This window comes from Culex pipiens, chromosome 1 (assembly GCF_016801865.2).
Source record: "Culex pipiens pallens isolate TS chromosome 1, TS_CPP_V2, whole genome shotgun sequence".
Classification (NCBI taxonomy): Eukaryota; Metazoa; Arthropoda; class Insecta; order Diptera; family Culicidae; genus Culex; species Culex pipiens.
This window is the reverse complement of record NC_068937.1, coordinates 9,524,510-9,537,516: the sequence shown is the minus strand read 5'-3', so window position 1 is coordinate 9,537,516 and position 13,007 is coordinate 9,524,510. Positions and strand designations below refer to the sequence as shown.

Here is a 13,007-nt window from a genome sequence, read left to right as displayed (position 1 = left end):
AACTGGTAAGGAGACACGTTTGACATTGTTCTCTTCTTTTCCCTAGAACGCCCGCCAGAAGCAGCGCAAGATCTACGAGAACCAGCCCAACCCGACGTTCGAGGCGGACGACAAGAAGGCCATCAACATCAACTACACCTGCAAGAAGTGCAACCTGGTGTTCCAGCGGTACTACGAGCTGATCCGCCACCAGAAGAACCACTGCTTCAAGGAGGAGAGCAACAAGCGCAGCGCCAAGGCCCAGCTGGCGGCGGCCCAGATTGCGCACTCCTTCACCAGCGGCAGCGAAGACTCCGACTCCAGCATGGACGTCAGCCGGCGGGAATTTCAACCACGGGAAAATGACTGCCCCTTCTAGGACGATCCCGCCGTTTTAGTTCAGCGCCCCTTTGCGCACCTTTTCTATCACCCCTTTGACCAGTGACTTTTATTTTAAAGACTTGTAGCGTGCTTCATTTCTAGCAAAACAATGCAAAAGAGCCGTTTTAGGTTTGTAAACAAATAGCGTATCTTGCTCATACACTCTTTGTTTACAAACCCACTACGGCCATTCTGCATTGTTTTGCTAGAATTTGACACTTTGATAATGACTTTACTCCACCTCAATGATGACGAACATTCAATTCAAGGTCAAACAACATTCAGGTAACGTAACGTCACTCACAAACTGTCAAATTTAAGCGCAAATAGTACCAGTGCAGCCAGTTTTCCTTTATTTCGCCCCTTTCTCAGGATTTAGTTGTAGCATTCCCTACATTTTCCCAGTGATTCAAACATTCCAGTAATATCTTATGTTTTTAGTAAAATAGCGCTGGCGCAATTACTTTCGCCCCTTCCTTCGGTTCCAAAATTTCCTAACCTATACAAAAAAAATCAAAACATTCCTCCTAACCTTACTATTAGCGAACAAATTATTTACAAAAAAAAAACAAAAACACTTCCACACACTCAAATCTCGCAAACAGAACGGTGAAAAACTTTTAAGTTTTCCTCTGAAATTTTTAGGAAGAGAAGCATATTTTTTGATATACACAAAAAACGCAAATGAAAAGAAAGAGAGAGAAACGATTCCCCGCATCAAATGTAATGTGAAAGTTCCTAAACGAAACAAAACAAAAATCAACTAAAAGCAACAAGCAAGAAGAAGAATAGTAAGAAACACACACACTGTTTGTAACTTATTTGCCATAAATCGTGAAACAATGCATGAACGTGAACGCGCGTGAAGAGAGAGCGCAGACGCAAACAGGAGAGAACAATCGAAACAGCAACAACATTCAGCGACTGCTAAGCCTAGTGAAAGAGAGAGAGAGCGCGCGATAGATAATTATATTGTTTTTTTGTCAGTCTTTTTTGTATTATTGAAGAATTTTATTGAAAGATGAGAGAGAGAGAGAAAGAAGACAGAGCAGAGTTAAACATTATAGCAGGCGATCCAAACAACATCATGGAGATTGTTATCGAAAAAAAAACACTAAAAACAAATGTGAACGTGGCTTGCTTCGATCCGAAATGTCCCGCCGAAAGAGTTGCTATAAAATTATGACCTGCGGAAATAACAACGCGTTTGGTATTCCGAGAATGCTGAATGATTTTCACATGCCTCAAATCACGCCATGCTGCGTTATCCCATCGGCATTATTGAAATATTTTCAAACGTCATCGCAGCGAAACGTAAACAAAGTTACGCGACAGTCGGTCAGCCGCCATTATGGCAAAGTTGCAGCGCGCTGATTATTTTACTAACAGCCAACGAAAGTGCATTGAGAAGATTATTTTGAGCAGTTACATAAATGACGTAAAAAGATTTATCCACGCACGTGGTCTTGTTTTGTATACATGACGAGAAAGAATGTTGATAACAACGCTCTCACAATTATAGCATCGTCATCCGAGACGTTCTGTTGCTGTTTTGAAAAAAAAAACTAATTGAGCATGTTGTTGTTTTAAGGTAAAGTTTTCTAGTATGTTATTGTTTATGGATTTTGCTATAAATGCTGTCAAACTGTCATTTATCAATTTATAGCACTTAGGATGAGCCGACAATGTCCGTTTCTACCCTGCCAAAATGATTCACTCAATTGTATAAATATCAACCCACTCGAGACCAACCGTTTAGTCCAACTCCATCTTTCACCATGATCGCGTCCGCTCCAGCCAAATCGTGCGCTATAAAACGCGCCTCGCCGGAAGTGCAACTTCCGGCCGAACTTTGGGAAAAGGTGCTCCTCAACCTCAACACGTACCAGTTGGCGCAAGCTCGCGCCACTTCCCGGTCACGAGAAATTCTAGCAGAGTTTGTTCTGCTAGAATCCTGCTAGAACGGTTCTAGCAGGCCTGCCAGAATTATCTAAGAATTTTGTTAGAACATTCTGACAGAGTAAAATCTGTCGAAAATGACGTCATTTTCGCCAAACCGCATTGTTGTCGCCATCTTGGAAAAAAAAACTTGTTGCCAAAAGTGGCAATTTTCCCATCAGTGAAAAAATGTCGATTCGGTGGCGTTCCGTTTCTAACCTGATCTTCCGGAGTTTGGTAAGAACGCGTTACATTGAAACAACTATTTTGTTTATTTTTATATATTTCACAGGTACTAATCCCATTACATACGCCCGGAAGACGCGTCAGAACATCACCAACCACAACCAACTTCGATCCCAGCAGCCGTTTACGGACATCATTTCTGGAATGCCCTCAGGCCTGCTACGATTTTTGAGTCCAGGTTGGTAAGAGATGAGTCGTAGAGTTCGGTGCTTCCGCTCCTGCCATGTCAACGCGGACATCAACCGTAGAAGAATTAAGAATCAACCGTAGTGAAGTAAATGGTGCACAAAAAAAACAAGTGTAAATGAGACCGTTGTATTTTTCTGTGAATGTTTTTGTGAGTAATAAAAGATTAAACATCTTGTTGTCTTTCATCTGAAATCCAACAGAAAAATTACTTCTTTTTTCTTATCAATTTTTAATTAAATTATAGATTCTACCAGAAATATTAGCTGGAACATTCTTACTGAATTCTAGCAGGATTCTAGCAGAAAATTTTGCCGTCTCGTTCTAGCAAAATTCTTACAGAATTCTAGCAGGTTGGCCTGTCAGAATACTCTAGCAGCATTCTAGCAGGATTCTTACACAACCGGTTGATTTCGCCGTTCCTGCTAGAACCGGTTATTGCATTTGAGCTAGAATTCTTTGAGAATTCTTACAAAGATCTGGCAGGATGATGGCAGTGTTCTAGTAAGAATATTTTCGCTCTGTTAGAATTCTGTAAGAATCCTGTGAGAACGCCGTGACTGGGTTGCCGCCAGTGGAACGAAATTGTCCGTCGGTCTCCGGTTCTGATGAACCGGTTCGTGGTTCACTTTCCACAGCGTTCCACGCTGGAACCGGAAGCGGAGTCGGTGCGGGTGTTTGCCGGGTCGAAAGCTCGATATTCGCGGGTAGTGTTGGATTCGTTGACCATTACGGAGCAGGTGGATCGGTGGTGGCCCGTCCTGGGGCAGGAACTGGAAACGCTAACGGTGGAAGGGTGCCGCGTTTCGACGGAAACGGTTCTGAGGATCTTGAGCTTGTCGCCGAAGCTGAAACGGTTCACGTTTCGGTGCGGTTCGGAGCATGATTTTCGGAGTGGTTCAGTGGCGGATTTCAAGCTGGGAAAGCTGGAAGTGTTGCGATTGGATCGGATTGAACTGCTGGAAGTTTTGCGGGGGTGCTGTCCGGGACTTAGGCTACTCAAGCTGGAAGATGGCTTCAAGCCAATTAGTGAGGGTTACGAGAGAACTGTGCTGGAGTTCGTCGAAACGGTTCAGGATACTTTGGAGGGAATCAAACTGGAGCAAGTGTCCGCTTTCCTGTTGGAGAAAATTGCCAACTTGAGCCGGTTACACCTGCAGCGAATTTCTCTGGAAGGTTCCGGTCAGTACGGCGAGCAAGATTTGATTGAGTTCAGTCGGCTGCAAAGCAGCATCCAGCACTTTAACGTGACCAGCCTGGAGGCGATATCTGACGCAGTAAGTCACTTATCTTGAGTTTCAGTGATTCACGAGATCAACTGTGTAGTAACAGCTGACGCAACATGCTTCAAGTGGGGCGTCAAGCTTTCTACGAGGTCTGGCTTGACCGTTTTTCTATTTTTATCTCAGTCTGGACTTTCGTTCTGAATCGAGACCGATTAGAATAACCCGTTTAAAGTGTCTTTCAAGGCTGCCTCTTGTATTGCTTACCTTGATCATTTTGACAGCTCAAAATCTTAAATTCTAAAGGTAAGTAACTGTCAATTTCATTGCAGGGACTCCGAGCAATTGGGACAAACTTACCGAACTTGAAGCGTCTAAAGATCAGCCTACGCGAAGTGTCCACCCCCTTGCCCCCGGTCCTGTTCGCCGTAGAATGCCTCGCGATCCGAAGTTCGCGCACTTTCAACCACCTTCAGATAGATTTCGGTGGCCACATCAACTACAACCTGCGCAAGATAACGCTCGCCGGAATGCGAATCCCGCGGAACAGCCTGATCCGGCACATGATCGACTCGCGGAACATCCGCACGATCCACTTTGAGCGCAACTTCTTCGAGAGCGGATCCTGCCTGTTCGAGGCTGTCCGCTCGCTGAAGTATCTGGAGAGTCTTACGCTGGAAGGAATCAACGTGGACCGGATGATGGACTGCCTTTCGGAACGGTCCACGGATTCGAACGTCCAGCGACTTCATCTGAGCCGGTGCGTCTTCCGGAAGGAGGTACTGGTGGCACTGTCCCGGTTATTTCCCTGGCTACAGGAAGTTCGGCTGACCGGCGTCCGGCACGTGGAGGCCAGCGAGATACTTCTGTTGTGGTGCCAGGGATTGCCTCGGTTAAAGCGGTTGTCGTTTGAGGATTGCGTCGGGTTCACAGATGCCTCCGCTGGGCACATCCGCCGGTTCTGTCCGGTGCTGGAACGACTCAACCTTTGGAACTGCCACGGTCTTTCGACGAGCAGTCGAGAACGGATGACGGCCATTGCAGGAGTACAGGTCGATATCAGACCGGAACTCTGCTTAGAACTGTGAAATTTCTCAATATTTTCAATTTCCAATCGAAATAAACCGTAAAAAATCACTTTTTGTTTTGATTCACCACGCTTCACACAACAACAAAACCCACGCGCGCCAAACTGTCAAACTGTTATACGATTCTCTCTCCGGCTTCAAATGACGCCGCTCTCTCTTCCACGACAAACAGAGAGCATGACGTCATGGCGGCGGCACCGCCGCCGACTCCAGAATCAAAACAACTGAAGCGTAAACAAACCGTGCCGGAGCCCTGCGCATTTTGGCATGGCATACTGCTCCGCTGTGGAGGTGTGTAGAACAGTCAGAGCGAACGAGTCGTAATACGGGACGGGTTTTGTGGGTTTTTGCACTTGCTGGTCGTGTTCGTCGAAAATAAAAGTGTGAAATAGTTATGCAGTTTTAAAAAAGTGGTTTAGAAATACGAAATTTTGTTACAAGTTTGTGTAAAGTTTAAGGTGACGCGTGTTGTGTGAAACTGGAACACATTTGTGCAAAGGTTTGCTGGGAAATTTTCACCTTCTCGATTTGTCAGGACCAGGATCCTTGCCAAAGAAAAAGACGTTTTGAAAGATGTTTGAATCCGGGCTAATAAAAATCGCAAAAATCGCTTTTTTTCTACGTGTTTCATTTCAAATATCCCCAATAATACAAATATCCAACCAAAAATTAGCTGATGAGGTTCTAACAAATCAGGGAAAAATCCCTGCCAAAAAGGGACGACGGAGGAATGGCCACGAAAAGGGAGCACGTGTTACGGTTGAGTGGCGCCAGTACGCGCCTGTCAGATTGCAGCAGTACCGTTCGTCCTTTTTGGAGGAGCAACAGCTCCTGGCTGGTATATATCACGGAAATTTAAATTTGATTACCCGCGCCAGGCAGAGCCAGAACATATTTTATGCTTGGGATTTTGAAATAAAAAAGGGGTTCGCTCCAGTCAATCGGGGCAGCAACGTAAAAGTGGATGTCCTTTTGTGTCCTGGAGGGAAGATTTGCTGGAGGGGCAAATCTTGAGATGGACTTTGATTTATTATTTACCGGTTCGATACATTTCAAAATAGGAAGAATGTGCAGGTTGATCAAGGAAAGAATTTCGAAGCAGATTAAAGAGAGATCCAACTGTTGAGAAATCTTAGTTATAAAATCTCTGGTTTTGAGATTAAATCATTTAATTTTGCTCATTTGATATGATTTTAATCATTTGATCAAAAAGGCATAAAACTACTTAATTTTCAGCTAATATGTAAATGATTTATTTTTATGCATAAATATAGTTTTGCAAAAGTTTAAAATTTCATTCAAACATAAGGCAGCGAATGACAAACATGTTAAAGCTGCCTGAAATAAATTAACCACCACCACCATTCAAACATAAACTTAAAAAAAATTGCAATTGCAAGGGATGAAATAATCGTAAAAAAATCATTTTCACTTGCGAACTTCCTTCACCCGCGAAAAAGAGAGGAAGCGAATCACGTAAAAGAAAATCGCTCCCGAACTTCTCCGAAAAAATTAGTCTATTGAGGATTTTTTTGTGAATTTCCTTGTCAGCACCACTTCAAATTGTTTATTTCGCTTTGTTTACACATTTTAAAAAGCGACAGGTCTCTTTTCGACGTGTGACATTACACTTGCAAGTGTTGTAGTGAAAAAGATTTTCCATTTGATTGATTTTTGGAGATTCCTTTAACCGAGTTTTCGTGCGCGAGAGAGGAGAGCCATGCATCCTACGGATTTTTTCTCTTGATGAACGTCAAAAGATTTTCTTTGATGATGATTCTTCCATCGCTGGTCTCAATGCAATTTTTTTGTGTTTGAAAATTGATATTTATATTGATTTTATGGATTGACAGCTAATATTGTTTCATGTTTTTTCATCGACATATTTTTTTTCTTTTACCCTTGTTTAATATTAGAAACGAGGCCTGAAAAAATGAATCTTTAATTTTATATTTCAAAAGCTTACGCCTTTCTAAGACAAGTTGAAAATTGCCTTTGGCAATCTTTGTACAATTGAGTCCTAAAATTATGCCTAAATGTGTGATGTTATTGTTAATAAAGATAAAGCATATTTTTCTGAGTTCAAACGAGTACGACCACAAAGGATTTGAAGTGGATTTTTAATTCAATTTAAAAAAAATAAGCTTCGCACCCCTTTTTGACAGAAAAGGTCCTACTTGACAGTTTGTTCTAAGGGGACCATTTTTGATCCATCAAAAAAATGTTTTTTTGCATTAAAATGCAAAAAAATGTTTTTTTTTTATCATTAAAATGCAAAAAAGTGATCGTAAATGGTTTTTAATCTTGTTTTTTACTTGTTTTTAACTTTTGAAGACAAAAATTTACATAGGGCTTTAGGACCGTATTGAATAATTTTTTATTTTTTACAATTCAAACAATACGGTACAAAAAATTATCATTCAATTCAAATTTATCTTTTCGATCATTACTGATATATTTAAGAAATAGTAAATATCAAGTTTTTGTAAATGATTTAAAACTTTTTGAAAATTTGACTTGACTTCAAAAAGTTTTGATATTCTTATCTGATCAATCAGAAATTTTCAAGAATTTTTGACATAATTTTTACTGAATATTGGACGCACTCAGAAAAATTGAAAATTAATTTAATCAAAAATTGTTTATAATACTTTTCGATTGCCATTCCGATTTTATGTAACAAATTAAGCATTTCTAAATAGTTTACAAAAAAATATTCCGAAAATTCTGGATTTTTGTAACATACTGTGCCCTGTAAAAGATGTTTTCTTTAATACCAGTTCCGACACCCTAACCTTAAAAACATCCATTTGCTTTGAAAAAAAAAAAAACTAAATGAAATGTGGCTTTTGTCGTTTTTACTTTTTCTTTCAAACTTTGTTAAATTTAAGTAATTTCTATAAACTTATTTTTTGTTATTTATTTTATGTAAAATATAAAACGTTTTTCAGCTAATTACACTACTCGACAAAACAAAACTTGTGTCAAGGGATTGACGATATCTCATCGGTTCCTCAGAGAAAAGGCATCCCCGAATCCGATGCAATCGACAGAATTTGATTTTATGTCCACGCGGACTGACGAGAAGCTGGTAAATTTTTTAACATAAAAAAATCGAACAATTTAAAAAAAACTTGCGTCTCCTCCCAACTATATGAGCCATCTACAAAAATATGGAGGCGCCTGGTGCATAGCCATTTCCTTTAAGCACAACGGAAACAACCAATACAAATGTATAAAAAAGTTGTCAAGTTCGGGGGGTCCACAGCTAGCATTTTTTGTACGATTATAAAAATAAATATTAAAAGTTTAAAATTAAAATATTTGAAAAACATTTTTTTTAAATATACTTGTTTACTAAAATTTTATGTTTCTCAAAGGTCTATGGGTACTTCGGGATGTCCATGGTAATCCAAGGACTCCCTAGAGTTAAGATCTATGAGTCTACCGCCGTAACAAGCAAGAGGTCGTCGGATTTTGACCCCGGATTATGTGCGTATAGCATCAGTGGATATGGTAGACTACTATATGAATGTAATGGGATGTACATGGTCATCCAAGGACTCCCTGGAGTTAAGATCTACGAGTCTACCGCCGTAACAAGCAAGAGGTCGTCGGATTTTGACCCCGGATCATGTGCGTATAGCACCAGTGGATATGGTAGACTACTATATGAATGTAATGGGATGTACATGGTCATCCAAGGACTCCCTGGAGTTAAGATCTACGAGTCTACCGCCGTAACAAGCAAGAGGTCGTCGGATTTTGACCCCGGATCATGTGAGTATAGCATCAGTGGATATGGTAGACTACTAAATGAATGTAATGGGATGTACATGGTCATCCAAGGACTCCCTGGAGTTAAGATCTACGAGTCTACCGCCGTAACAAGCAAGAGGTCGTCGGATTTTGACCCCGGATCATGTGCGTATAGCATCAGTGGATATGGTAGACTACTATATGAATGTAATGGGATGTCCATGGTCATCCAAGGACTCCCTGGAGTTAAGATCTACGAGTCTACCGCCGTAACAAACAAGAGGTCATCGGCTTTTGACCCCGGATCATGTGCGTATAGCATCAGTGGATATGGTAGACTACTATATGAATGTAATGGGATGTACATGGTCATCCAAGGACTCCCTGGAGTTAAGATCTACGAGTCTACTGCCGTAACAAGCAAGAGGTCGTCGGATTTTGACCCCGGATCATGTGCGTATAGCACCAGCGGATATGGTAGACTACTATATGAATGTAATGGGATGTACATGGTCATCCAAGGACTCCCTGGAGTTAAGATCTACAATCGATGTAAAGTTATCGAAATATTTAAGTTTGAACGATGAACAAAAGTCCTTGCTTACCACTTTAGCCAAACGGCGACCTCTTTTTTGTTACGGCGGTAGACTCGTAGATCTTAACTCCAGGGAGCCCAACACATTTATATAGTAGTCTACCATATCCACTGATGCTATACGCACATGATCCGGGGTCAAAAGCCGATGACCTCTTGTTTGTTACGGCGGTAGACTCGTAGATCTTAACTCCAGGGAGTCCTTGGATGACCATGGACATCCCATTACATTCATATAGTAGTCTACCATATCCACTGATGCTATACGCACATGATCCGGGGTCAAAAGCCGATGACCTCTTGTTTGTTACGGCGGTAGACTCGTAGATCTTAACTCCAGGGAGTCCTTGGATGACCATGGACATCCCATTACATTCATATAGTAGTCTACCATATCCACTGATGCTATACGCACATGATCCGGGGTCAAAATCCGACGACCTCTTGCTTGTTACGGCGCTAGACTCGTAGATCTTAACTCCAGGGAGTCCTTGGATGACCATGGACATCCCATTACATTCATATAGTAGTCTACCATATCCACTGGTGCTATACGCACATGATCCGGGGTCAAAATCCGACGACCTCTTGCTTGTTACGGCGGTAGACTCGTAGATCTTAACTCCAGGGAGTCCTTGGATGACCATGGACATCCCATTACATTCATATAGTAGTCTACCATATCCACTGGTGCTATACGCACATGATCCGGGGTCAAAATCCGACGACCTCTTGCTTGTTACGGCGGTAGACTCGTAGATCTTAACTCCAGGGAGTCCTTGGATGACCATGGACATCCCATTACATTCATATAGTAGTCTACCATATCCACTGATGCTATACTCACATGATCCGGGGTCAAAATCCAACGACCTCTTGCTTGTTACGGCGGTAGACTCGTAGATCTTAACTCCAGGGAGTCCTTGGATGACCATGTACATCCCATTACATTCATATAGTAGTCTACCATATCCACTGATGCTATACGCACATAATCCGGGGTCAAAATCCGACGACCTCTTGCTTGTTACGGCGGTAGACTCATAGATCTTAACTCTAGGGAGTCCTTGGATTACCATGGACATCCCGAAGTACCCATAGACCTTTGAGAAACATAAAATTTTAGTAAACAAGTATATTTAAAAAAAATGTTTTTCAAATATTTTAATTTTAAACTTTTAATATTTATTTTTATAATCGTACAAAAAATGCTAGCTGTGGACCCCCCGAACTTGACAACTTTTTTATACATTTGTATTGGTTGTTTCCGTTGTGCTTAAAGGAAATGGCTATGCACCAGGCGCCTCCATATTTTTGTAGATGGCTCATATAGTTGGGAGGAGACGCAAGTTTTTTTTAAATTGTTCGATTTTTTTATGTTAAAAAATTTACCAGCTTCTCGTCAGTCCGCGTGGACATAAAATCAAATTCTGTCGATTGCATCGGATTCGGGGATGCCTTTTCTCTGAGGAACCGATGAGATATCGTCAATCCCTTGACACAAGTTTCGTTTTGTCGAGTAGTGTTATTGAAGCCAATATAATTTTTATTTTATATTTCTGTCCTGGTTAACTATTTACAAAATGCTTTATACTTCAATACAATGGCATTTGCATTTTATCGTTGATTACAAATAAAATAAAAATGTTTATACATTTAAATTTGTAAAGATTTTTATTTTATTTGTAAAAAGACTACATAGTTTAATCATCATACGATTTGACAAGTTTTTTTTTCAACTTTTTTTTAGCAATATAGTATGTTTCCAGATCTTTTGATACAATTGTGAAAGTATGGAACAACAATTTGAAATAAAATTTGTATCAGTCTCTCGTTATATTATTGACATTAAATGTAAATTTAAATTATCATCAACTTGAAATGGATTATAATCTACTGAACAAAATTCAGAATTTAACATCTCTAACCACAAATGCACCTGACCCTTTTCCAGCCTTTTAAATTCCAGCACCACGCCGCCGAACAATGCTCTTTTGGCTGTCCCTTCATTCTCCTCTGTTTCCTCCACGAAACCCTCAAAACAAACTCATGACACCCCGCTCTCCCTCCCAGGAATATGATCCCTTTTCCCAAGTTCCAATTCCCTTTCATCTTCCTCGAATCGCGCCAAAAAAAACAGAGTCAACGGACGAAGTCTCTCACATTTGTACGGAGTCTTTGGAGGTCGCCCCGTGAGGCAATATCCGATTTCCAGCCCGATTCTGAGGTTGCTGGGACAAGCCGCGTGAGGTTCTAACAAAACCAACAAGTGTCCCCCCTCCGAACATTAACCGCAACTTTGATCTCTCTCTGTCTCGTTTCCTTTTGTTCGTTTTTCCCTCTGCATTTTTTTTTCAGCTGCAGACAATGCATTACAATTCGTTCAATTGTAAGCAGAACATCCTGGAGTACTACACCTGTAAGTTTTCCTACGGCCTAGCTTGAAAGGCAATGTATTATAAATATGCTGGAGGGTTGCTTGCGGGGAACGGGGGGAATGGTCTCAACAGGTTGAAAAGGAAGAAACTACTGAATGACATTTGCATCTGGTTGGATGGTAACACGTGGACGATGGAGGGAATTGGTTGAATCTTGTATGGAATGAATAATTCAATAATTGAGCTTTGCTTAGCAAGTTTGGTATTTAAATTCTGAATCAGTACAGTTGTTTCAATAATTTTTTTTTGAATAATTATATTTTCTCATGAAAAAGTAACTTCAATTGTTTGCAAATTCACAATGGATCGGTTTCAATTTGTTTATTTGAAAAAAAAAACAAATTATTCATTTGAAAACATTATTTTTCTAAACTAAATTATTTTTTAGCCTGGTTTGAAATATCAGATTTTTTAAAGTTTCCTATATTTTTATATTGTTATATTTGTATGACTCTTTTTTTTTTGATAATATAATTATGGTTTGAAATGTTAACTTGCCTTTTAATATATTTTTTTTGCTCGATTTATTAGGTTTTAAATTTAATTATAAATCTGTTATTTAGTTATGATAATATAAAACAAACAACTCTATGTTTATTATCTAATTGGACAATTTCAGAGAAAAGAACAAAAACAATTTTTAAGTCTTTTTCTCTTTAGATATATTCTCTGTTAAATTCCATTTAAAAAAAAGATTGTTATTTATTTATTTTTTTTTTTCAATAATTTTGTATAGTTTTCTTATCTGTTTCAACTTCTATTTATCAAAATTTTATTTTTGAGTATTTTTCAGTTCATTTCAGATAATTCAAGTGCATTATTTGCATTTAGTCATCAGAAAAATCTAACATTTCAAGACTAAATTAAGAATGTTCTACACGAGCTTTCAATTGTCTCTATCTAATAGTAACTAAATCTTTCCCAGTTCCTGAGGGGAACACCCTTAAAGAGTATCGGGGCCGGCATTTACAAAGCGGATTCAGTGGCAGTTTCATTCTCAACGTAATGTTAACATGGGCCTTTTTAATTTTTTTTTCTATCTTTTTCCGGTCATTTTATTATATAACCATTATAATTTAAATTATAAAAAAATTTGTAGAGGCATAGCCTGGCCGTTACAAAAATAACTGCATGCTTATTTTCATACTTAAAATATAGGAAATGTCAGTAAAAA

The 13,007-nt window shown here is 39.7% G+C and overlaps 3 protein-coding genes across 4 annotated transcripts in view; all 3 read left to right on the top strand.

Annotated features, from left to right (window-relative positions):
* Nucleotides 1–967, top strand: part of LOC120413275 (zinc finger protein 2) — a 36,146-nt gene extending 35,179 nt beyond the window's left edge. For both annotated transcript variants that reach the window (XM_039574005.2, XM_039574004.2), the window contains exon 6: nt 47–967. In XM_039574005.2, the coding sequence (XP_039429939.1) occupies nt 47–358 (312 nt within the window). In that variant the 3' untranslated portion in view covers nt 359–967. The remainder of the gene's footprint in view (nt 1–46) is intronic.
* Nucleotides 968–2,046: 1,079 nt separating this feature from the next.
* Nucleotides 2,047–4,154, top strand: LOC120413300 (uncharacterized). Its single transcript, XM_039574061.2, has 2 exons — nt 2,047–2,535; nt 2,591–4,154. Exon 2 carries the CDS (start codon nt 3,339–3,341, stop codon nt 4,023–4,025), a length of 687 nt encoding a protein of 228 aa, XP_039429995.1. The 5' UTR covers nt 2,047–2,535; nt 2,591–3,338; the 3' UTR covers nt 4,026–4,154.
* A 1,171-nt stretch (nt 4,155–5,325) lies between these two features.
* Nucleotides 5,326–13,007, top strand: part of LOC120413305 (uncharacterized) — a 30,386-nt gene continuing 22,704 nt past the window's right edge. Inside the window, exons 1-2 of the mRNA XM_039574066.2 lie at nt 5,326–5,540; nt 11,754–11,814. Coding sequence (XP_039430000.1) covers nt 11,763–11,814 — 52 coding nt within the window. The 5' untranslated portion in view covers nt 5,326–5,540; nt 11,754–11,762. The remainder of the gene's footprint in view (nt 5,541–11,753; nt 11,815–13,007) is intronic.